This window comes from Eretmochelys imbricata, chromosome 11, assembly GCF_965152235.1.
Source record: "Eretmochelys imbricata isolate rEreImb1 chromosome 11, rEreImb1.hap1, whole genome shotgun sequence".
In the NCBI taxonomy this organism is placed as follows: domain Eukaryota; kingdom Metazoa; phylum Chordata; order Testudines; family Cheloniidae; genus Eretmochelys; species Eretmochelys imbricata.
The window spans coordinates 10,870,619-10,888,737 of record NC_135582.1 but is presented as its reverse complement, the minus strand read 5'-3'; the positions used below and the strand labels follow the sequence as shown (position 1 = coordinate 10,888,737).

Here is an 18,119-nt window from a genome sequence, read left to right as displayed (position 1 = left end):
CCAGCAGCTCTCCCCGTCCACATACAATATGAAGGTTTACTGAACCCTCATATAGTTAGCTTTTAGTTTCTAATCCAGAACTGATGCACTAGATCTTGAAACATAACGGGAGCTTTCTGTTTAAAGAGACAGCAGCAAAAAGTAGATGTCACGCGTAAGACTGCATCTCACCAGACATCATTAATTCAACATTCCGACATCTCACACGCTGCAATTCATTCAACATCAAACGCCTCAATGTGGGCTTCCTAATTAAAACATGGAAAGGCTGAAATAAAATGTAAGTATTTTTGTCACATCGTTTGCAGGTGTTTTATTCATAATTGAACGCTTCGTGTTTCATTATGTACAGAGCCACCTACAGTACCTCAGATAGGAACCAAGAGTCCTCACTTTGACATTTTGACAAATTCCACCAGCACCCCCTTAGTAGGGGTCAGCCCCTTTCTGCCAGGGCTTAAGCCAATATGAATCGCTTCAAATCTAGCTGCTGAGTAAAGGCCTTATGCTGCGAAGCGCTAAGAGGCCCCAGAGCCCATCTACAATAGGGCCCTGCTCTAGCAAGGGACTGATGCACGTGAATAAATCCCAGAGGCCTGGGAGAGGAAGGTGCTCAGCACATTGCAGAACTGTGTCCAAAGCATCACAGGGAAGCCAGTCACATCTATTCTGAAGGAACTCGGCTATCCTTGTAATAGCTTTTCTCCATGCTAACTGGGCAAGCGACCAACTCTTCCCCTAGAGTCTATGCACAGCCAAATCTTCCTGGCCCTCCAGAGGCTGCTCTATTTCCGTCAGCACTGGAGAGCTCAAACCTAATCTCTTGCTTGACCCATGGAAAACCAGGAGTGGGGAAGCTGGTTTACATGTAAAGTAGGTTATTTAGACAGAAAACTTCCGGTGGCAAGGCCTGCATCTTCCTCCGTATTTCACACAGCAGAGAGAGCTCAGCTACTGCTCAACAACAGATCAATAACAAGAAGCTTTGTTGGGGGCGCAATATACTCTTGCTTTCTCCTGCAAAAAGGAGCAAAAACCACTGTGCCTTGAGATCGCAGCGAGCATGGCCAACAGAAGAGGTAGCGCTGTCGTCCCCACGGGGAGCCGAGCCGAAGGCAGCAATTACAACTCTGCAGGAATGACAGCCTTGCCAACGCACACATCCGAAAGCAAAGGGAGCTCACTGCAGCAGGGCATGGAGACTAAAGCCAAAATTCTCTGCTTAAGGGAGCGGAGAATACTGCTGCCAAACAAACCGTTTCTCATCAATATTTGTAAAACAAATTGAGCCTGCACTGTAAATATCCCTACATCTGTGCATTTGTTGTTTCAGTGCCGAGACCACAAATAAGCATCACAGAAAATCTGCAATGGGAGAGTATCTTGAGCAGCTCTGGTAGGGCTCAGCTGTTCAGCACTCCTGAAAACAGGCCTTTGTGGTCAGCGACAGAAGGCACTACAGACACCTTTCACGCTTTCTGGCTGGAACGAGGGAAGCCAGCGGTAGTTTGCAGCCTCTTGCAGAAAGGAAGAGACAATGGGGTGGAAAAATCTTTTGAGAGCAAAAAAAATAATACACCATCCTCTACGAATATATTGATTTCAGAGGGCTCTCCATGGCTTTAAAACAATCAGCCACCAAGCAAAACTTGACTCAAAACCAAACCAATTTGGCTCTGCAACAGAACTCCTCTGGCTACCATCCTGGCCTTCCCTCACTCTGTCTCCAGCACTCAGCTGGTTCATCTATCTCTGTTAAGGTATCTCATTGTCAGTAAGGGGACAGGGAAAGAGACCTCTGAAAATTCTGATTATGTCTGGGGAAAGCATCCAAGGTTTTTAGGTCTCTTCCCAAACCGAACCCTTTGAACACTAATGTAGCTTGGCCCTCTGACAGATTACAACCAGCACCATGTTTGCAACATGGTCTCCATTGTTAGCGAACTCAATTACTGTTCTAATAGCATTCTCTCGGGTTAAAGGAGCAATCTTGAAGCCAGGAGATCTATTCCCAGCTCTGCCAGTGATTTACGGTACAACTTTCAGCAAGTCATTTCACTTCTCTGGGGACAATACTTGCTACCCTCACATTGGTGATGTGGTTTAACTCATTATATTTTTACAGAACTGTGCTCTGACCTGATGAAAGGCACTGTAAGTGCCACACATTATAAAGTAAATTAAAGTATTAACTGGAAGAGACTTTAAAGTATATTCCTTGTGAGTAACTCATAAAGAAAGCTTGTTTTAAGTGACACCCTTTTAGAAGGAAAGCAGAGGGAGGAAGATATTGGAATTAAGGTCAATAGAACCTGTTGTAATACAAAGATCAAAACTTTGAGTTCCCCCATCCCAACACAGGGAAATTAAGGGCCAGATTCTGATCCCACTGAACTCAATAGCAATACTCCCATTAACGTACCCACACACACAGTAAGCAACAGTTCCTGACCCACAGTGACAATCTAAATCAGAAAAGGAAGAGAAAGGGTGAGAGGGGAAACAAAGTCACAAAGAGGTGAAGAGACTTGCCCAAAGTCTCACAGCAGGTCAGCAGCAGATCTGAGAAAAGAACCCAGGCCTCCCGACTTCTAGTCCAGTGTCCTATTCACTAGACCGCAATGCCCGTGAAGTTTTAGTTGTCATCAACACTTTTTGGCAGAAGAGGGGACCTCAGAGATATGCCACATTTCCCCACTACATTTTCTTCTTCACAATCCATTTGCTGAGTTAGAGCCTCAGAGGTTGGAAACTGATACAGTTCCACTGATGTCAATGGAGCTACCTCAATTTATGCCCGCTAACGATCTCAACCACCGTCTCCATCTCCTGGAAGGAGGACAGAACATTCACTTGAACCAGCCCAACAGAACGAGAACGTAGAAGAAAGACATAACATGACCCTTGTTAGTTAAGATTTGTTTAGAGGTGGCAGGATAGCAAAATAATGATGAATTAACTTTTGTGAGAAAACAATGACCCACAATGAACGTTACTGGTTAACCAAAGAGGAAGGGCCCGGATTTAAAAATGCAGTTTTAGAAAAATCCCTTTGAGTGTATAGATGAGCTAAATCTAGTGCATCTACTTGTACAACAACATATCAGTCCCTAGAAAGGGAGCCAGCAATCTGTTCCCTTATAAGTACAGGAAGTGGACACTGTCAACAGCAGGCAGAAAAGCATAGCTTTCAAGATGCAGAGACAGAGAGACACACCAGGATATGAAAACTAAAACCACCTGTACTGTGCTACTGTCAGCATCATGAACAGAACCACAGTAGAGGCTTTCAGATCTTAGAACCAAAGCAAACCGCACACCTGTTCCTTCCCCCTCAAATAAGTGACTACTTACAAAAAAACAAGTTTCCCCAATGTTGCATTGAGAACTGCCATGAAACGACAAGCGAGAGAGCAAGTTTCTAAAATAAGTCTTCTTGTGAAATGCTGTAACAGCAGGTCCCTTCCAAACCAAGCAGTTATACAAATCATGCAAGGTTTGCATGTTCTACCACAGCTATGTTACCCTCAATATACGATGCAAGTGTTGCATAGGTTTGGGGCTGTCCCTCTGCACAGGGGTGTGCTGCACCCACTGTGAAGTTCTGTTTCAACCATAGGCAGGTCCCCCTGTTCACTGCTGCACATTTAACATCCCCCGAGCCTGCTGCTCTCCTCCAGCAGAGAACAGCCTAAGCTTTAGGTTCCCAGCCCTGGAGCACAGTGGATGAGGGTGCGCTGTCTAAGAGTACACCCCAATTTCTCTTCCATCTCATGGAGTCTTCTGTGTTACAATCTCTTCCATGAGGAGCCAAGGAGTAGGGTGACCAGATGTCCTGATTTTATAGGGACAGGCCCGATATTTGGGGCTTTTTCTCATGTAGGCACCTATTACTCCCAACCCCAGTCCCAATTTTTCATACTTGCTATCTGGTCACCCTACCAAAGAGGGAGGACAGGAGAGCCTTCATGCTGCATTCCCCTCTGAAGGGGGTGCGGGAGACACAGCAAGAGACCATGCTCCAGAGTCCCCAGCTCATGACAAAAGAACATGCTGGCAGAGAGAAACTGACAAGACCTGTGGGGAAGAGACTATCCCAAGACATCCCAAAGGAAGACCAGGGAGGTGTGTAAAAGGTACGCCTACTCCAATTACAGGGTTACCCTTCATGACAAAGTGCTTTCCGTTATAGGATGTGATCGATTTACAGCCATTGAAAAGGTAAATCAGCAGTACCAAAATAAGGCTGGAGAGGAAGGGGGAAAAGAAAACAGTGCATCACATACCCACAATCTATCCAGGCTATAGTACCTCGTCCTTTCACCGCCTGGGCCACGTCGGACAGTAACCTGAGTGGACTTTCAGCAGTGGCAGCTGAAAACAACAGTAATAACAGTGTTAATCCAATCAGCAGATACAGCAATTGCAATCTTTTGCCCAAAGCACAGAGAGAACATTTTTCCTAGAGTCTCATTTGTAAGAGGAATCAGTAAAGCTTGTGCAATTTGAAAGGAACGTTGATACCCTGAACATTTATACCTACAGCATGCATCACTGCCTACATTTCTGGGGGTATGTCATGCATTCTACCACAGACTTCAGTATCTTGGCCCACTTTCTTTCTCCCACCTCCTTCTCCCTACAGCTGTGCACTCAGTGGTTTGCCTTGGAAAGACAGTCTAGTGGTTAGAGCATTAGCAAAAGATCTGGGAGACAGAGGTTCGATTCCTTGCTCCACTAGACACTTCCTATGTGACCTTTGGCAAGCCACTTAGCCGCTCTGCTCCCCTTCTGTAAAATGGGAATAATAGCACTTTGCTAACTCACAGGGATGTTGGGAGGATTAATACATTAAAGAGATGCTCAAATACTATGGTAAAGGGGGACTTATCATTTTAACCCTAGAAGTGGCTGCATTTGAAGTTCCAAAGATAGATATGGCACAGCATTGCAAAAAATATGTTTAGATTTTATAAAGCACTTTCATTCCAAAATACCCCCAAAGCACTATTATAAGTGTAAAATGTTATTAACTATAATCAGAAAAAAATTTAAGGAGGGAAGCCTAAGAAGCATTTTTATTTTCAACCCAATATCTGACTTCTTAAACCCACTACAATAAAAACTGTTCTAGACTCAAAAAACTTCTTTGGTATTAAAAGAAATCAGCTGCTCCACTGTAAAACATAATGTTAATGGAACCATCAAAACCACATGAGTGCCCATTACTGGCTCCTCAGCAAACAAAAAAACTACCAACAAGCCTACCACATTCCACCAGTTTAGGGCCTGACCCCACAAGCTAATCCCCATGAACAGATTCACTCGCCTACACCAATCAACTAGCAAGACTGGAAGCTCTGCTGGTAAGGTTCCACCTTTGACTCTTCACTAGGGCCATCTGTTACCAGCTAACTCAATTACTAAGGCCTTGAACTTTGCCTACACTAAGAGTTGAAGGTCACTTCAAAGGGGGTTATCTACTTTGATCTAAAAAAAAGAAGCCAACATGTTTCCTACACAAACCAAGGCCTGAGAGTTCCCAGAGGGTAGTTTTAAACAGCAGCACTTCTGCCCCAAGGGTTCTCATAAGAGGGTTCTTTCTCCCTTCTTCAGTGTACATATGGGGATGCTGGCTGGGTTAACAAGGAGGCATGGGCTGCAAAGAACATTCCTCTTCTGCTTACCAGCTGAATTTTTAAAAAGCATTCTTGTTCTATGTAGGACATTTACAAAGTACCTGTTATCTTGGAATCTAAGTAACAGGGACCACCTTCTCTGTATACCAGCTCCACGGTCCCCAGCATTGCTCCATGTCTCTGCAGCATGGGCTCGATGAAGCTATGCTGTCAGGGACTCCTCCCACTGGAACTAGTACTAAGGAAACTATCCTAGTCCCCGAACACTGATCCCCATGTGACTGGCATTTGCTCCAAACAGTACAGAATGCAATATACCTAGGCTTGGCCAAATTAGATTTTTTTTTAATATAATTTCAAGGGATAATACCAATGTTTATTTTAAAGCATTTTTTCAACTTTTTATGGCTTTACTTGCTATCTGGTCACCCTACCAATGAGGGAGGAGAGGAGAGCTTTCATACTGCATTCCCCTCTGAAGGGGGTGGGGGAGACACAGCAAAAGACAGGCCATGAAATTATGGGAGAGGGGTCAAAATTACATGTCAAAATACACAAAGAAAATATCCTTTAATCAAATTTTAATAAGTTCTCAAGCAGCATTTTTCTTCCTCTGCCTACCTGTAAATTTCAACGATTATTGATGGAAATATTTTTTCATTTGTTTATAAGGTGAAATCAATCTTAACAAAACATTTACGTATAAAAACCTAATCCTTTCAAGCCTAAATATACTCAAATCACCAAATCCAGTGCCAGGAAAGCATTTCAAACTGGAAAATACTAGAAGAGAACGTGGAGGAGGTTCCCTCCACGGACTGCAACAACGGTTGGGGAAAGCATCTGTTAGCATGGAATAAGCATATACCGCAGGTGGGTGCATCCCTCATGATCAATTAGTTTTCTGCACGTACCAGGAATATTAGGTAGCGCTTGCTTGAACACCATATGATATTTTAACCCTTCTCACCAGCAATATGACCGGCAGTTGGCCAGAATCTCAACACAGATACGCGGTGCGTATCTGGAATTAGAATCGTGCCCAACGACTTTTTACAGGATAGCAGCTAAGCGAGAGATTTTTTAATTGCGTATAAGGATCACCACTCTAGGAAATGTTAATCCCCCAGACAGCTCTCAGTGCAATGCTTTACATTGTTAAATCCAGCCAATTAAATTTAAAAAAAAGAGAGCAAGAACATGACTTTTGAAGTGTGCCCATAGGGCGACGTTTATTTGACAGATGTCTGTGCTGAAGTGCTGCGATTGTACTACTAAAAATGAAAGCGACCACCACTAACAATGTTAAGCCGGGAGGGTGGGGAAGCCTTTTAAAAAGCTGAACAATACAGTTGGCTCACTTTTTAACAAATTTCTTTTCAAATGGAAAAATGTTAGAAACCCGATTTATGATTTTCACTTTGAATCTGTTCCAAAGAAATTTTTGGCCAAGTCCGAGCACTTTCCCATTATACCAAACATATAAATATTTTAACAGTATTTAAGTCACATGTTGCATATGTGCCAATTTCAGCATAACCCCCCACCCACCCCACCGACCCTCAGAAATAAAGTTAATTCCCCCAAGCATCTGCACTTTAGCAAACAGGAGAATTCTATCAACAATAGTTCTTTTGGAGAAAGAACACTGGAACACCATATGAAGAGTCCAAATTCTGCTTTCAGTTGCAGGAGTGTAAATTTGGAGTAACTCCACTGAAGTCAATGGGGTTAGATGATTTACACCAATGTAACAGAGAACAGAATTTGGGTCCATTTCATTAAGCACAGTTCAAAAGATATTAATATTAAAAAATAACATTTCCTGGCTGCTTCCTTTTCCTTACTGTACTTGCAGGGACTGGAGCGGGAGAAGCAGCAGCATTAAAGAGACTGTTTTGATCTCACTTCACAGTTAATCAGCAGTTCCCATGTGTGCTGGCTAAATGAATATCAAATCTATGACAGTAAGAGCATTTTGCATTTCCCTAAGGATCTCAAAGCACTGTTTCTTTCACCTGGCACCATAAATATACCCAGTACTTTATGACACACGGAGCCAGACAGTACTGCTGTCCAAAAGAACTTGCAATCAATGTCTGATGACAGAAAGACACAGGACAAGATTTCAGTTATGGATTCAGAGGGGACATCTCTGGTGAGAAGATCAGCAGGGGAGAATTAATGGAAGACGCTGGTTTTAACTAAGAGGCACGGGAGAGACAGAGCAGGTACATACCAAGAAGTGGAAGACTGTTCCAAGGTTGGGGAGCAGCACAAAAGAAGATGCAAAGGCACAAACAGGAAAAGGAAGTAAAGCAGAAGGGTAAGGAGCAAGAGGAAATAAGATTAAAGAGGTACATAAGATTGAACAGCCTTAAAGGGGAGGATGGAGAGTTTGAATAAGATTGGTAGAAGACAGTGAAAAGATCTTATAGGGACCCACAAGTGACATGGTATGAGATGAAGGAGATGGGGGAGCAACACAAGAGGCAACCATAGAAAATCCAAAGGTGTTAGTGGTACAAATGGCTGTATTTTGGTATTCTAAACATTCATTCATTCTGCCTTACAATGCATCACCCTGAGGTTGGTACTTACATATTATGGCGACAGGCACATTAGAAATACGTGTGTCTGACAGATAAGGCTGTGAGTCTGTCACAAGAGCCACGGACTCTGTAACTTTCTGGAACCTCTGTGACTTCTGCTGCAGCCTGGGGGCCACCTGAGCAGCTCAGGCAGCCCCCAGGCCAGCCACACCAACCACTGCTGGGCCAGTCTCGGGACACCGCACCCCTCCCACACCAGCAGGAGTTTGGGAACGGAAGGGGGCTCAGGGCTGAGGCAGGGGGTTGGGTGTGGGGTGCGGGAGAGGGTGAGGGCACTGGGCGGCGCTTACCTTCCCCGATTCCTAGGCGTGGCCAGGCAGCTCTCTGAGCTGCCTCCACTTACAGGCACCTCCTCCACAGCTCCTACTGGCTGCAGTTCCCGGCCAATGGGTGCTGCGGAGCAGGCGCGCGGGGCGGGGGCAGCATGCGGAGTCCCCCTGGCTGCGCCTCCGAGTCCGCCTAGGTAGGGGCCGCAGGAACACGCCGGCCACTTCCAGGAGCTGCGTGAAGCCAGGTAGGGAGCCTGCCAGCCTCCCCGCCCCTTCCCCCAGCAGCAGCAGCGGGGGTCCCAGGCCGCACGCCGCCACCCACCCCCAGAGCACCCGTGCCGCCTCTGGGCCGCCCCTTGCCCCAGAGCACCCAAGTTTCAGTCAGGTGTGCAGTACAAGTAATGGACAGGTCACAGGCCGTGAATTTTTGTTTACTGCCCGTGACCCTTCCATGACTTTTACTAAAAATACCCGTGACTAAAACATAGCCTTACTGATAGATATTATAGTGACCATTTTTGCCAGTTGGTAAACAAAGCCATAGAGAAATGAAGTGTCCTATCCAAGGTCACAGAGGGAGTAAGCAACAGAGCTGGGAAAAGAACCTAGGAGTCCTGATTCCCAGGCCTTTGCTCTAACTACTAAATTACAACTGTGCATTACTGCTATTACATATCGAGCACCAAGAGCTTGCTCATCACTGTACAGGAAAATAAGACGACACTGGCCAACATTTTAAAAAATGGGGGCCAAACATGGGAGTCTGCATTTAGGCACTTAAATAAGCACCATGGGGCTCACAAATTAGTTCATCAGGTACAAAGAACAGTCAAAAGCAAAAGGAGAACTCACCAGATTTGGAATAGAGCACTAATACGTTATTCCGTGTCCTGAGGAGCTTCTTGAAATCCTTGTGGTCACTAATTTTTTCTATGAGTGGAGACACCTTCACCGAAAACAGACAGGCTGGCAGGACTGCCTAAGGATGTAATAATTTAGAAATATAAGTGACAACTTCCCTGCTTGCATGAAAAACAAATGCAGAAGGGCACTTCCAAAAACCAACCACTTTTTTGGCATTTCAAACTGTTCCAACCTCAGATAACTTAGTGCTTGATGCAAAGTTGCACAACAATTTGATAAACAAAAAAAACCAACCCATTCCATCAAAACTGGAACTATACAATGTTAAGCATTTCCACAAAGAAATCCCTAACTGGCAAATATTGGATAAATATTTCCCACCACCACCAGGACACTTATTTAGGAGGTGTGCAAGCATGCCCATTAAAATCTGCTCAAGTAAGTTCATTCTTATTTTATTTATCCAATGTTATAATAAATAATAATAGAGCACTTATAAAGCATTCTTGCAGGTAGATCCCAAAATGCTTTGCAAAGGGGACAAATATTGTCTCTGGTTTTTACAAGTAGGGGAAGTGAGGTTAAGGGACTTGCCCAAGGTGACAGTCAGTGATAAAGCCAAGAGTAGAATCCAAGAGTGAAATCATGCCCCTAAAATAATCAATGGCAAAAGTCTCACTGACTTCATGGGGGCCAAGATTTCACCCCACATCTCCCAACTCCCAGGCCTATATCTTAGAGAGCCTCTTGAACTGAGACTCTGGAGATTTGCTCACACACAGCCTCTGTGACCCTGGGCCAGCCACTTCATCTCACTGCCTCTCCGGGTAGGTCTACAGTGCAATTAAAAACCCACAGCTGGCCCAGGCTCATGGGGCTTGACTAAGGGGCTGCTCAATAATGGTGTAGCTGTTCAGGCTGAGGATGGAACCTGCGAGGTGGAAGGGTCCCAGAGCTTGGGCTGCAGCCAGAGCCTGAAAGTCTACACTGCAATTAAGCAGACCCTTAGCTCAAGCCCTTCAAGCCTGAGTCACTTGGCATGAACCAGCCGCAGGTATTTAATTGCAGTGTAGACATATCCTCAGTTCCCCCATCAATACAATGGGGATAATATTTTTGTCACACCATTTGTCTTATTAGCCTCTTAGCCTATGTATGTAAAGAGCTTAGCACAACAGGGCCATAGCCTCAGTTGGGGTCTCTACTACTAGTTTGCATTACCATAGCCTCCGGTAATATAATCATCCGATCTATTGGACCATTTTGCCTCATTTCCGCACTCTAATGCATTCATACTAATCAAAAGATTATAGGAAGCCTCGCTGGAAAAAATCTCTAGTTTACTTTCACCTTACAGGAAAACCTTAATACTCATTTGCTTAGCTAAAAGCTTTAGTTTATTTGCCTAAGAAAAATGAGAGGTTCAGCATTTCCCTAATTACAGTACTAATAGTTAAGTGTCTCATTCCAAGAGAGCTGTAAAACCTGCGGCCAGAGAGCATATGAAAAAGGAAGAGCCAGTTCTTTTTGCATCCTGACTGCTACAGACCTGTGTTCAAAAGCAAGGCACTACGCCAACCAAGTCAGAGCTCTCTGCTCCAGGCACTAAATTTGCAACGAGATGCAAAACTATTTACAAGCAAGCAGCTTGTCATCATGGCCAAAAAACAAAACCCAAAATCCATAAAAGCAATGTTATTTGGCAACAGACACTTCCGAAGAAAAGATATTTAAAATTCCTGAGTGCACAGGATATTTTCAGGAACCTCTGCAATTGACAGGTTAGATAGAAATTGCTGTAGTCCTGGGAATGAAATCCTGTAATATATTGTTTGGGACCCTAAAGTTACAGAAACCTATACTGACACTTACTCTATAGTTGTAAAAGGTCATGTACACCTATAAAAGAACAAGTTATCCCACTCCACATGTAACCTCCAAACACAGTATGATTTTTCGTCTCGCTCTAGTGGTTAGATGACATATAGAAATTTAAAAGTCCACTACCACCTCCAAAATAAAACAGGCTTGCTCCTTTAGCTCAAGCAGTAGAGGCTCTTGCTTTTAGATCTAGCGGTCCACAATTCAATCCCTGCAGTCAACGGTGTTGATACAAGTATACTGCTTGAGCTAAACAAATATATGTTCTAGCTATTAGAGGGGGACAGAGCGGCACGGTGTTAATGGGGTTACACATACTGAAATTCAGCTTCATGCAATTCCACAAAAGTCAATGAATGGGATGAATTTAACACATGGACTGAAAAGGGTCTGTTTACACAATCCGTATAATTATTTTTCTTTAAAAAGGGGGGGGGGGGGAGAAGAGGGATGACTGAAGTTCTCACAACTTTATACCAGAACTAGTAAGAGGTTTTTCAAAAATCTGCTCAGGTTAGGGATTGCCAAATGTGCCTAGCATGCAAGAAAGAGGCTGAAACGATGCACTTTTTATTTGTCTAGAAAACCAAAAATCAATAAGACTACACTACGGAATCATTGCCTGAGAAAATCTGAGTTTAAAACTCAAAGTCATTTCCAAAATGTCACTAACACCAGGCTGCATCATAAACTGGTAAACTTTATTTAAAAGCACTTGTATAGATTTACTGATAGTTTGGAAGCAAACTTATCATGTCTTTTCCAGACAGAGAAGCTGTGCAACCAAATTCAGTGAATTTTTATGGCAGAGTTATACACCCGTTGAAAAAACTGATTCAGGAAACAATGACTTTAACGACAGCCGTGTACGTGTTGTCACCAACACAGAATTTGTTGTGCTGGTGTAACTGTAGTGTCCTTAAAGGGGAAGCTCCTTGCATTGCACATAGAATCATAGAATATCAGGGTTGGAAGGGACCCCTGAAGGTCATCTAGTCCAACCCCCTGCTCGAAGCAGGACCAATTCCCAGTTAAATCATCCCAGCCAGGGCTTTGTCAAGCCTGACCTTAAAAACTTCCAAGGAAGGAGATTCCACCACCTCCCTAGGCAACACATTCCAGTGTTTCACCACCCTCTTAGTGAAAAAGTTTTTCCTAATATCCAATCTAAACCTCCCCCACTGCAACTTGAGGCCATTACTCCTCGTTCTGTCATCTGCTACCATTGAGAACAGTCTAGAGCCATCCTCTTTGGAACCCCCTTTCAGGTAGTTGAAAGCAGCTATCAAATCCCCCCTCATTCTTCTCTTCTGCAGGCTAAACAATCCCAGCTCCCTCAGCCTCTCCTCATAAGTCATGTGTTCTAGACCCCTAATCATTTTTGTTGCCCTTCGCTGGACTCTCTCCAATTTATCCACATCCTTCTTGTAGTGTGGGGCCCAAAACTGAACACAGTACTCCAGATGAGGCCTCACCAATGTCGAATAGAGGGGGACGATCACGTCCCTCGATCTGCTCGCTATGCCCCTACTTATACATCCCAAAATGCCATTGGCCTTCTTGGCAACAAGGGCACACTGCTGACTCATATCCAGCTTCTCATCCACTGTCACCCCTAGGTCCTTTTCCACGGAACTGCTGCCTAGCCATTCGGTCCCTAGTCTGTAGCGGTGCATTGGATTCTTCCGTCCTAAGTGCAGGACCCTGCACTTATCCTTATTGAACCTCATCAGATTTCTTTTGGCCCAATCCTCCAATTTGTCTAGGTCCTTCTGTATCCTATCCCTCCCCTCCAGCGTATCTACCACTCCTCCCAGTTTAGTATCGTCCGCAAATTTGCTGAGAGTGCAATCCACACCATCCTCCAGATCATTTATGAAGATATTGAACAAAACCGGCCCCAGGACCGACCCCTGGGGCACTCCACTTGACACCGGCTGCCAACTAGACATGGAGCCATTGATCACTACCCGTTGAGCCCGACAATCTAGCCAGCTTTCTACCCACCCTATAGTGCATTCATCCAGCCCATACTTCCTTAACTTGCTGACAAGAATACTGTGGGAGACCGTGTCAAAAGCTTTGCTAAAGTCAAGAAACAATACATCCACTGCTTTCCCTTCATCCACAGAACCAGTAATCTCATGATAAAAGGCGATTAGATTAGTCAGGCATGACCTTCCCTTGGTGAATCCATGCTGGCTGTTCCTGATCACTTTCCTCTCATGCAAGTACTTATCCATTGCTACTTAGCACAATTTGCTCTGCAGCTATCAATGTGTGTTATTCATTTGTCGTTCTACCACACCAATCACTGAGATACTCAAGTGCCCGTCCATCTGAGATTATAAATCCACTGGGGCAGGTGCCAGGTACTGCAGCATGCCAAGTACACTGATCGCCCCCACCAAATAAATCATGGTCATCTTCTCAGAATTAAGATACACGTTGCAGCCTGTTGCAGCCACAAGAAACCAAGGTTCAGTCTGAAAGTACTGAGTTATACATGAATTTAGCAATTGCCTATCAGTCTAAGACTGTGCCTCAATATTGGTAGGTTACAGCTGGTGTCTACAAGCTCATCACCCTGTGGTAAGAGTTTTAGGGACATGGCATTTGCAAATTGATAAGAATTCATCAGGTTTGTGTTCTCTGAATCTCTCCAGTTTAAATTAATGAATTAAGACCATCCTCAGACATAAGAAAAACGTCTAGTGTAGACGAGGCCCTCAAGACCCTTCACCTCACCGTCAACCGAGCAGCAACAACAGTGGTACTAATGCAGACACGGTGCTGCTGGCACTGGCCTGGGTTTCAACTATCAGCTCAACTAGCTCTGCTCCAGGCATGGTTCAGTCCACACGAGAGTTAAAACATTAGCAGCTGGTCTGGAGATGCACCAGCAGGCAATTAAGAAACAAGGCTGATGGTTGTCAAGAGAGCTTTAGGGAGTTAAGTGCCCAACTCCCACTGAAACTGGTGCAATAAGAACTGGTCACCTATCTCCCTGAAGTTCATTTGAAAATCCACAGCGAAGAAGTCGAGTGCAGAGAAGGCTGACTTGCAAATCCACTGCTACCTTATCTGGATGGGAGATGGGATTCAGGGATAGACCCACACCAGACTTTTTGTCCAAGTCTTTGTAGAAGGGGTTAAAAGCCAGCCAGCACTGTATTAAATACCTTAGTCATTGTTCAAATCCAGGGCACAGAAGCGGATGAGCTCATACTAAAAAGAAGGGGCCAGGAAAGATGACAGACTCCCGCAAGCAGGAAGTCTGACTTTATTTGTCTCAGGAAGCACTATGCACGTGCATGGAGTGCTATAAATAAGAACTCAAATGAAGCCAACCTGCCATTTGATCAAGGAAACCTAAAAATTCAAAACTATTCATGAAAAGCCCAGCAAGACTGACAGCTTCATGTGGGAATGGACTTCTGGAATCCTTGAGAGTAGAGGGAATATTAAAGCAGCATGCTCACTGTTTAAGAAGTGCCTTCTCTCTAAAGATATCAGGAAAAAGTGGGGTCAAGCCAACAATTTTCTAAGATCACAAGCTCTCTGGCCAGGGATTGTCTTTTTGTTCTGTGCTGTACAGAGCTTAGCAAAAAAGAGTTGGGCTCTTAGGCTCTATGATAATGCAGACAACAGCTGTGGCTCTGTGCACATCAGCAGCAGGAAAATTTGGTGGAGGCCTTCAAGGAAAGGCACTATGACATGAAGATGTCTCAGGACCCCACCTGCCTTTAGGATTTTGAGTGGGGAAGCGCCCTGAGGTGGCAGATCTTAGTTCCACTCTGTTTAACCCACGCCCTGTCTCCAAGATCTGGATTTATTTCTATAAATACTGGCGTTCTACCTAGATTTTTACACTGCCCTCATCAGAATAGTATCTGAGCTAGATCGTGTAAAAAGTCCTGTAATTGCTTACAGTACTCTGAACAATTTGAGAGTGTTAAGATACGTGTTGTTCCTATTTGAATACAGGAAGTTACAAGATTATGAGATTCAGCTGCAGTGTTTTACTCTCTACCTGACCATCACACCAAGATATATATTTAAGTCTTTCCACTCAGCTTACAGGGCTTATTAGAAGAATCAGCTGTTAAACAGTAAGTTTGTCTCAACCTACTGCCCCACTATAACAAGAGTTGTTCCTCAAGTGACAATTGGGTTTTCAGGAACTCCTAAAAATCCACTGTCACTGGCCCCAGGGGCGGGTATGTAAGAAATTGTCTGTAAGTCACCTTCAGGACAAGTGAACTTTCGAAGAACATTGTTATTCCTTAAATCATGTTATCTCCAAAGCATCGGCAATTCAAAGAGAGGTAAGAGTGTATTCAAGCTCGTACAAGGCTACTAAGCTGGTTTTGCAACAACAAAAGATAATGCTATTTAAACAGGTTTCAGAGTAACAGCCCTGTTAGTCTGTATTCGCAAAAAGAAAAGGAGTACTTGTGGCACCTTAGAGACTAACCAATTTATTTGAGCATGAGCTTTCGTGAGCTACAGCTCACTTCATCAGATGCATACCGTGGAAACTGCAGCAGACTTTATATATACACAGAGAATATGAAACAATACCTCCTCCCACCCCACTGTCCTGCTGGTAATAGCTTATCTAAAAGCCATTTCCAGCACAAATCCAGGTTTTCTCACCCTCCACCCCCCCACACACAAATTCACTCTCCTGCTGGTGATAGCCCATCCAAAGTGACAACTCTTTACACAATGTGCATGATAATGAAGTTAGGCCATTTCCTGCACAAATCCAGGTTCTCTCACTCCCTCACCCCCCTCCAAAAACCCACCCCCATACACACACAAACTCACTCTCCTGCTGGTAATAGCTCATCCAAACTGACCAGTTTGGATGAGCTATTACCAGCAGGAGAGTGAGTTTGTGTGCACCCCCCTCCAAAAACCCACCCCCATACACACACAAACTCACTCTCCTGCTGGTAATAGCTCATCCAAACTGGTCAGTTTGGATGAGCTATTACCAGCAGGAGAGTGAGTTTGTGTGTGTATGGGGGTGGGTTTTTGGAGGGGGGTGAGGGAGTGAGAGAACCTGGATTTGTGCAGGAAATGGCCTAACTTCATTATCATGCACATTGTGTAAAGAGTTGTCACTTTGGATGGGTTATCACCAGCAGGAGAGTGAATTTGTGTGGGGGGGTGGAGGGTGAGAAAACCTGGATTTGTGCTGGAAATGGCTTTTAGATAAGCTATTACCAGCAGGACAGTGGGGTGGGAGGAGGTATTGTTTCATATTCTCTGTGTATATATAAAGTCTGCTGCAGTTTCCACGGTATGCATCTGATGAAGTGAGCTGTAGCTCACGAAAGCTCATGCTCAAATAAATTGGTTAGTCTCTAAGGTGCCACAAGTACTCCTTTTCTTTTTGCTATTTAAACAACTCTCAGAATGCTTTTTTTCTTATTTAAACCCGGTTTGAGTCATATTGAGTATGACTCAAAAAAATGTAGCACTATGACTGGGTACGTGGTTTAAGTTATACAACTAACCCCACAACAGCTCACAAAAGCATCAGGACATTTCACACAATTACACTGAACACACAGTGATCTTCAAACTTGGAAGTCAACTTTTGTGTTAAACAATGCAAATGAACGAGGCGCATTTACTACCCAACAGTGGAACACAGCTTTGCTTCATATGATGCATCAAAGTTAAACAAAAAACGAACACTGTCAAAGAGTTACCATTGTTAGGAGAAAACTCTCCTAAATTTGTAATAACGTAGGCCCTGACTTCCAGTATTAGGAGCATGAAAGTCTATGCATGCATTTGCACACGTTTAACTTATGTATTTATAACTAAGACCTTGTTTTAGTCACAGGTACTTTTACTAAAAGTCATGGACAGGGGAAGTAAACAAAAATTCACGGCCCACGACCAGTCCCTGACTTATTCTATATATCCCTGACTAAATCTTGCGGGGGGGGGGGGGGGGGGAGGCACGCACACTGCCTGGGACCCCCACTTGTGCTGGGGGGGTCCAGGGGGCGGCGGGCAGCCCAGGACTCCTACTGGTGCTAGGGTGGGGGGGCAGTTGGTGGGGCTGGCAGACTCCCTACTTGGCTCTGCACCTCCAGGGAAGTGGTGACATCACCCACCCGCAGCTCCTAGGCGGAGGCATGGCCAGGCAGCTCTGCACACTGCCTCTACCCCAAACACCAGCTCTGCAGCTCCCATTGGCCAATGGGAGCCAATGGGAGCTGCGGGGGCGGTGCCTGCAGGCAGAGGCAGCATGCAGAGCTGCCTGGCCATACCTCCACCTATGAGCTGAGGGATGTCATCGCTTCTAGGGAGCCGCCCGAAGGTAAGCGCTGCCCAGAGCCCTCACCCTGTCCCGTGCCCCATCCCCCAGCCCTGACCCCCCTCCACCACCCAAACTCTTGCTGCTGCTGCTGCTGGCGGGGGGGGGGGTTTGCACGCAGTGGCCCAAGACTGTCCCAGCAGTGGCCAGTGCAGCTGGCCCTCAGGCAGTCCCTGGGCCAGCCACCAGCCGCTGCAGAAATCACAGAGGTCCCGGAAAGTCATGCAATCTGTGACTTCCGTGACCTCTGTGACAAACTCGCAGCCTTATTCATAACCAAACGTATCTGTGTGACTTAGATATTTGCACAGACACATAGCCAAAATGGCACCTAACTGGCCAAGTGTGTGTACAAATATCTGATTTCTACTTGCACAATGGGTATTTGCATGCATAAAACAGATGTGTGCTATTGCATACACCTACCTTTGAAAGTCTCACCTGCGGCAATATGTATTTTTTGGGACCATGAAAGCAATTTTGGTTCTAATACAAGTACCAGGAGGTCCTA

At 44.9% G+C, this 18,119-nt stretch overlaps 1 protein-coding gene across 1 annotated transcript in view; it reads right to left on the bottom strand.

Annotated features, from left to right (window-relative positions):
- The window catches only part of PDIA5 (protein disulfide isomerase family A member 5), a 128,633-nt gene that overhangs the window by 101,059 nt on the left and 9,455 nt on the right, over window positions 1–18,119 (bottom strand). The window contains exons 2-3 of the mRNA XM_077829947.1: window positions 9,373–9,499; window positions 4,287–4,374 (exon numbers count right to left, since the gene is read on the bottom strand). Of these exons, the coding sequence (XP_077686073.1) occupies window positions 4,287–4,374; window positions 9,373–9,499 (215 nt within the window). The remainder of the gene's footprint in view (window positions 1–4,286; window positions 4,375–9,372; window positions 9,500–18,119) is intronic.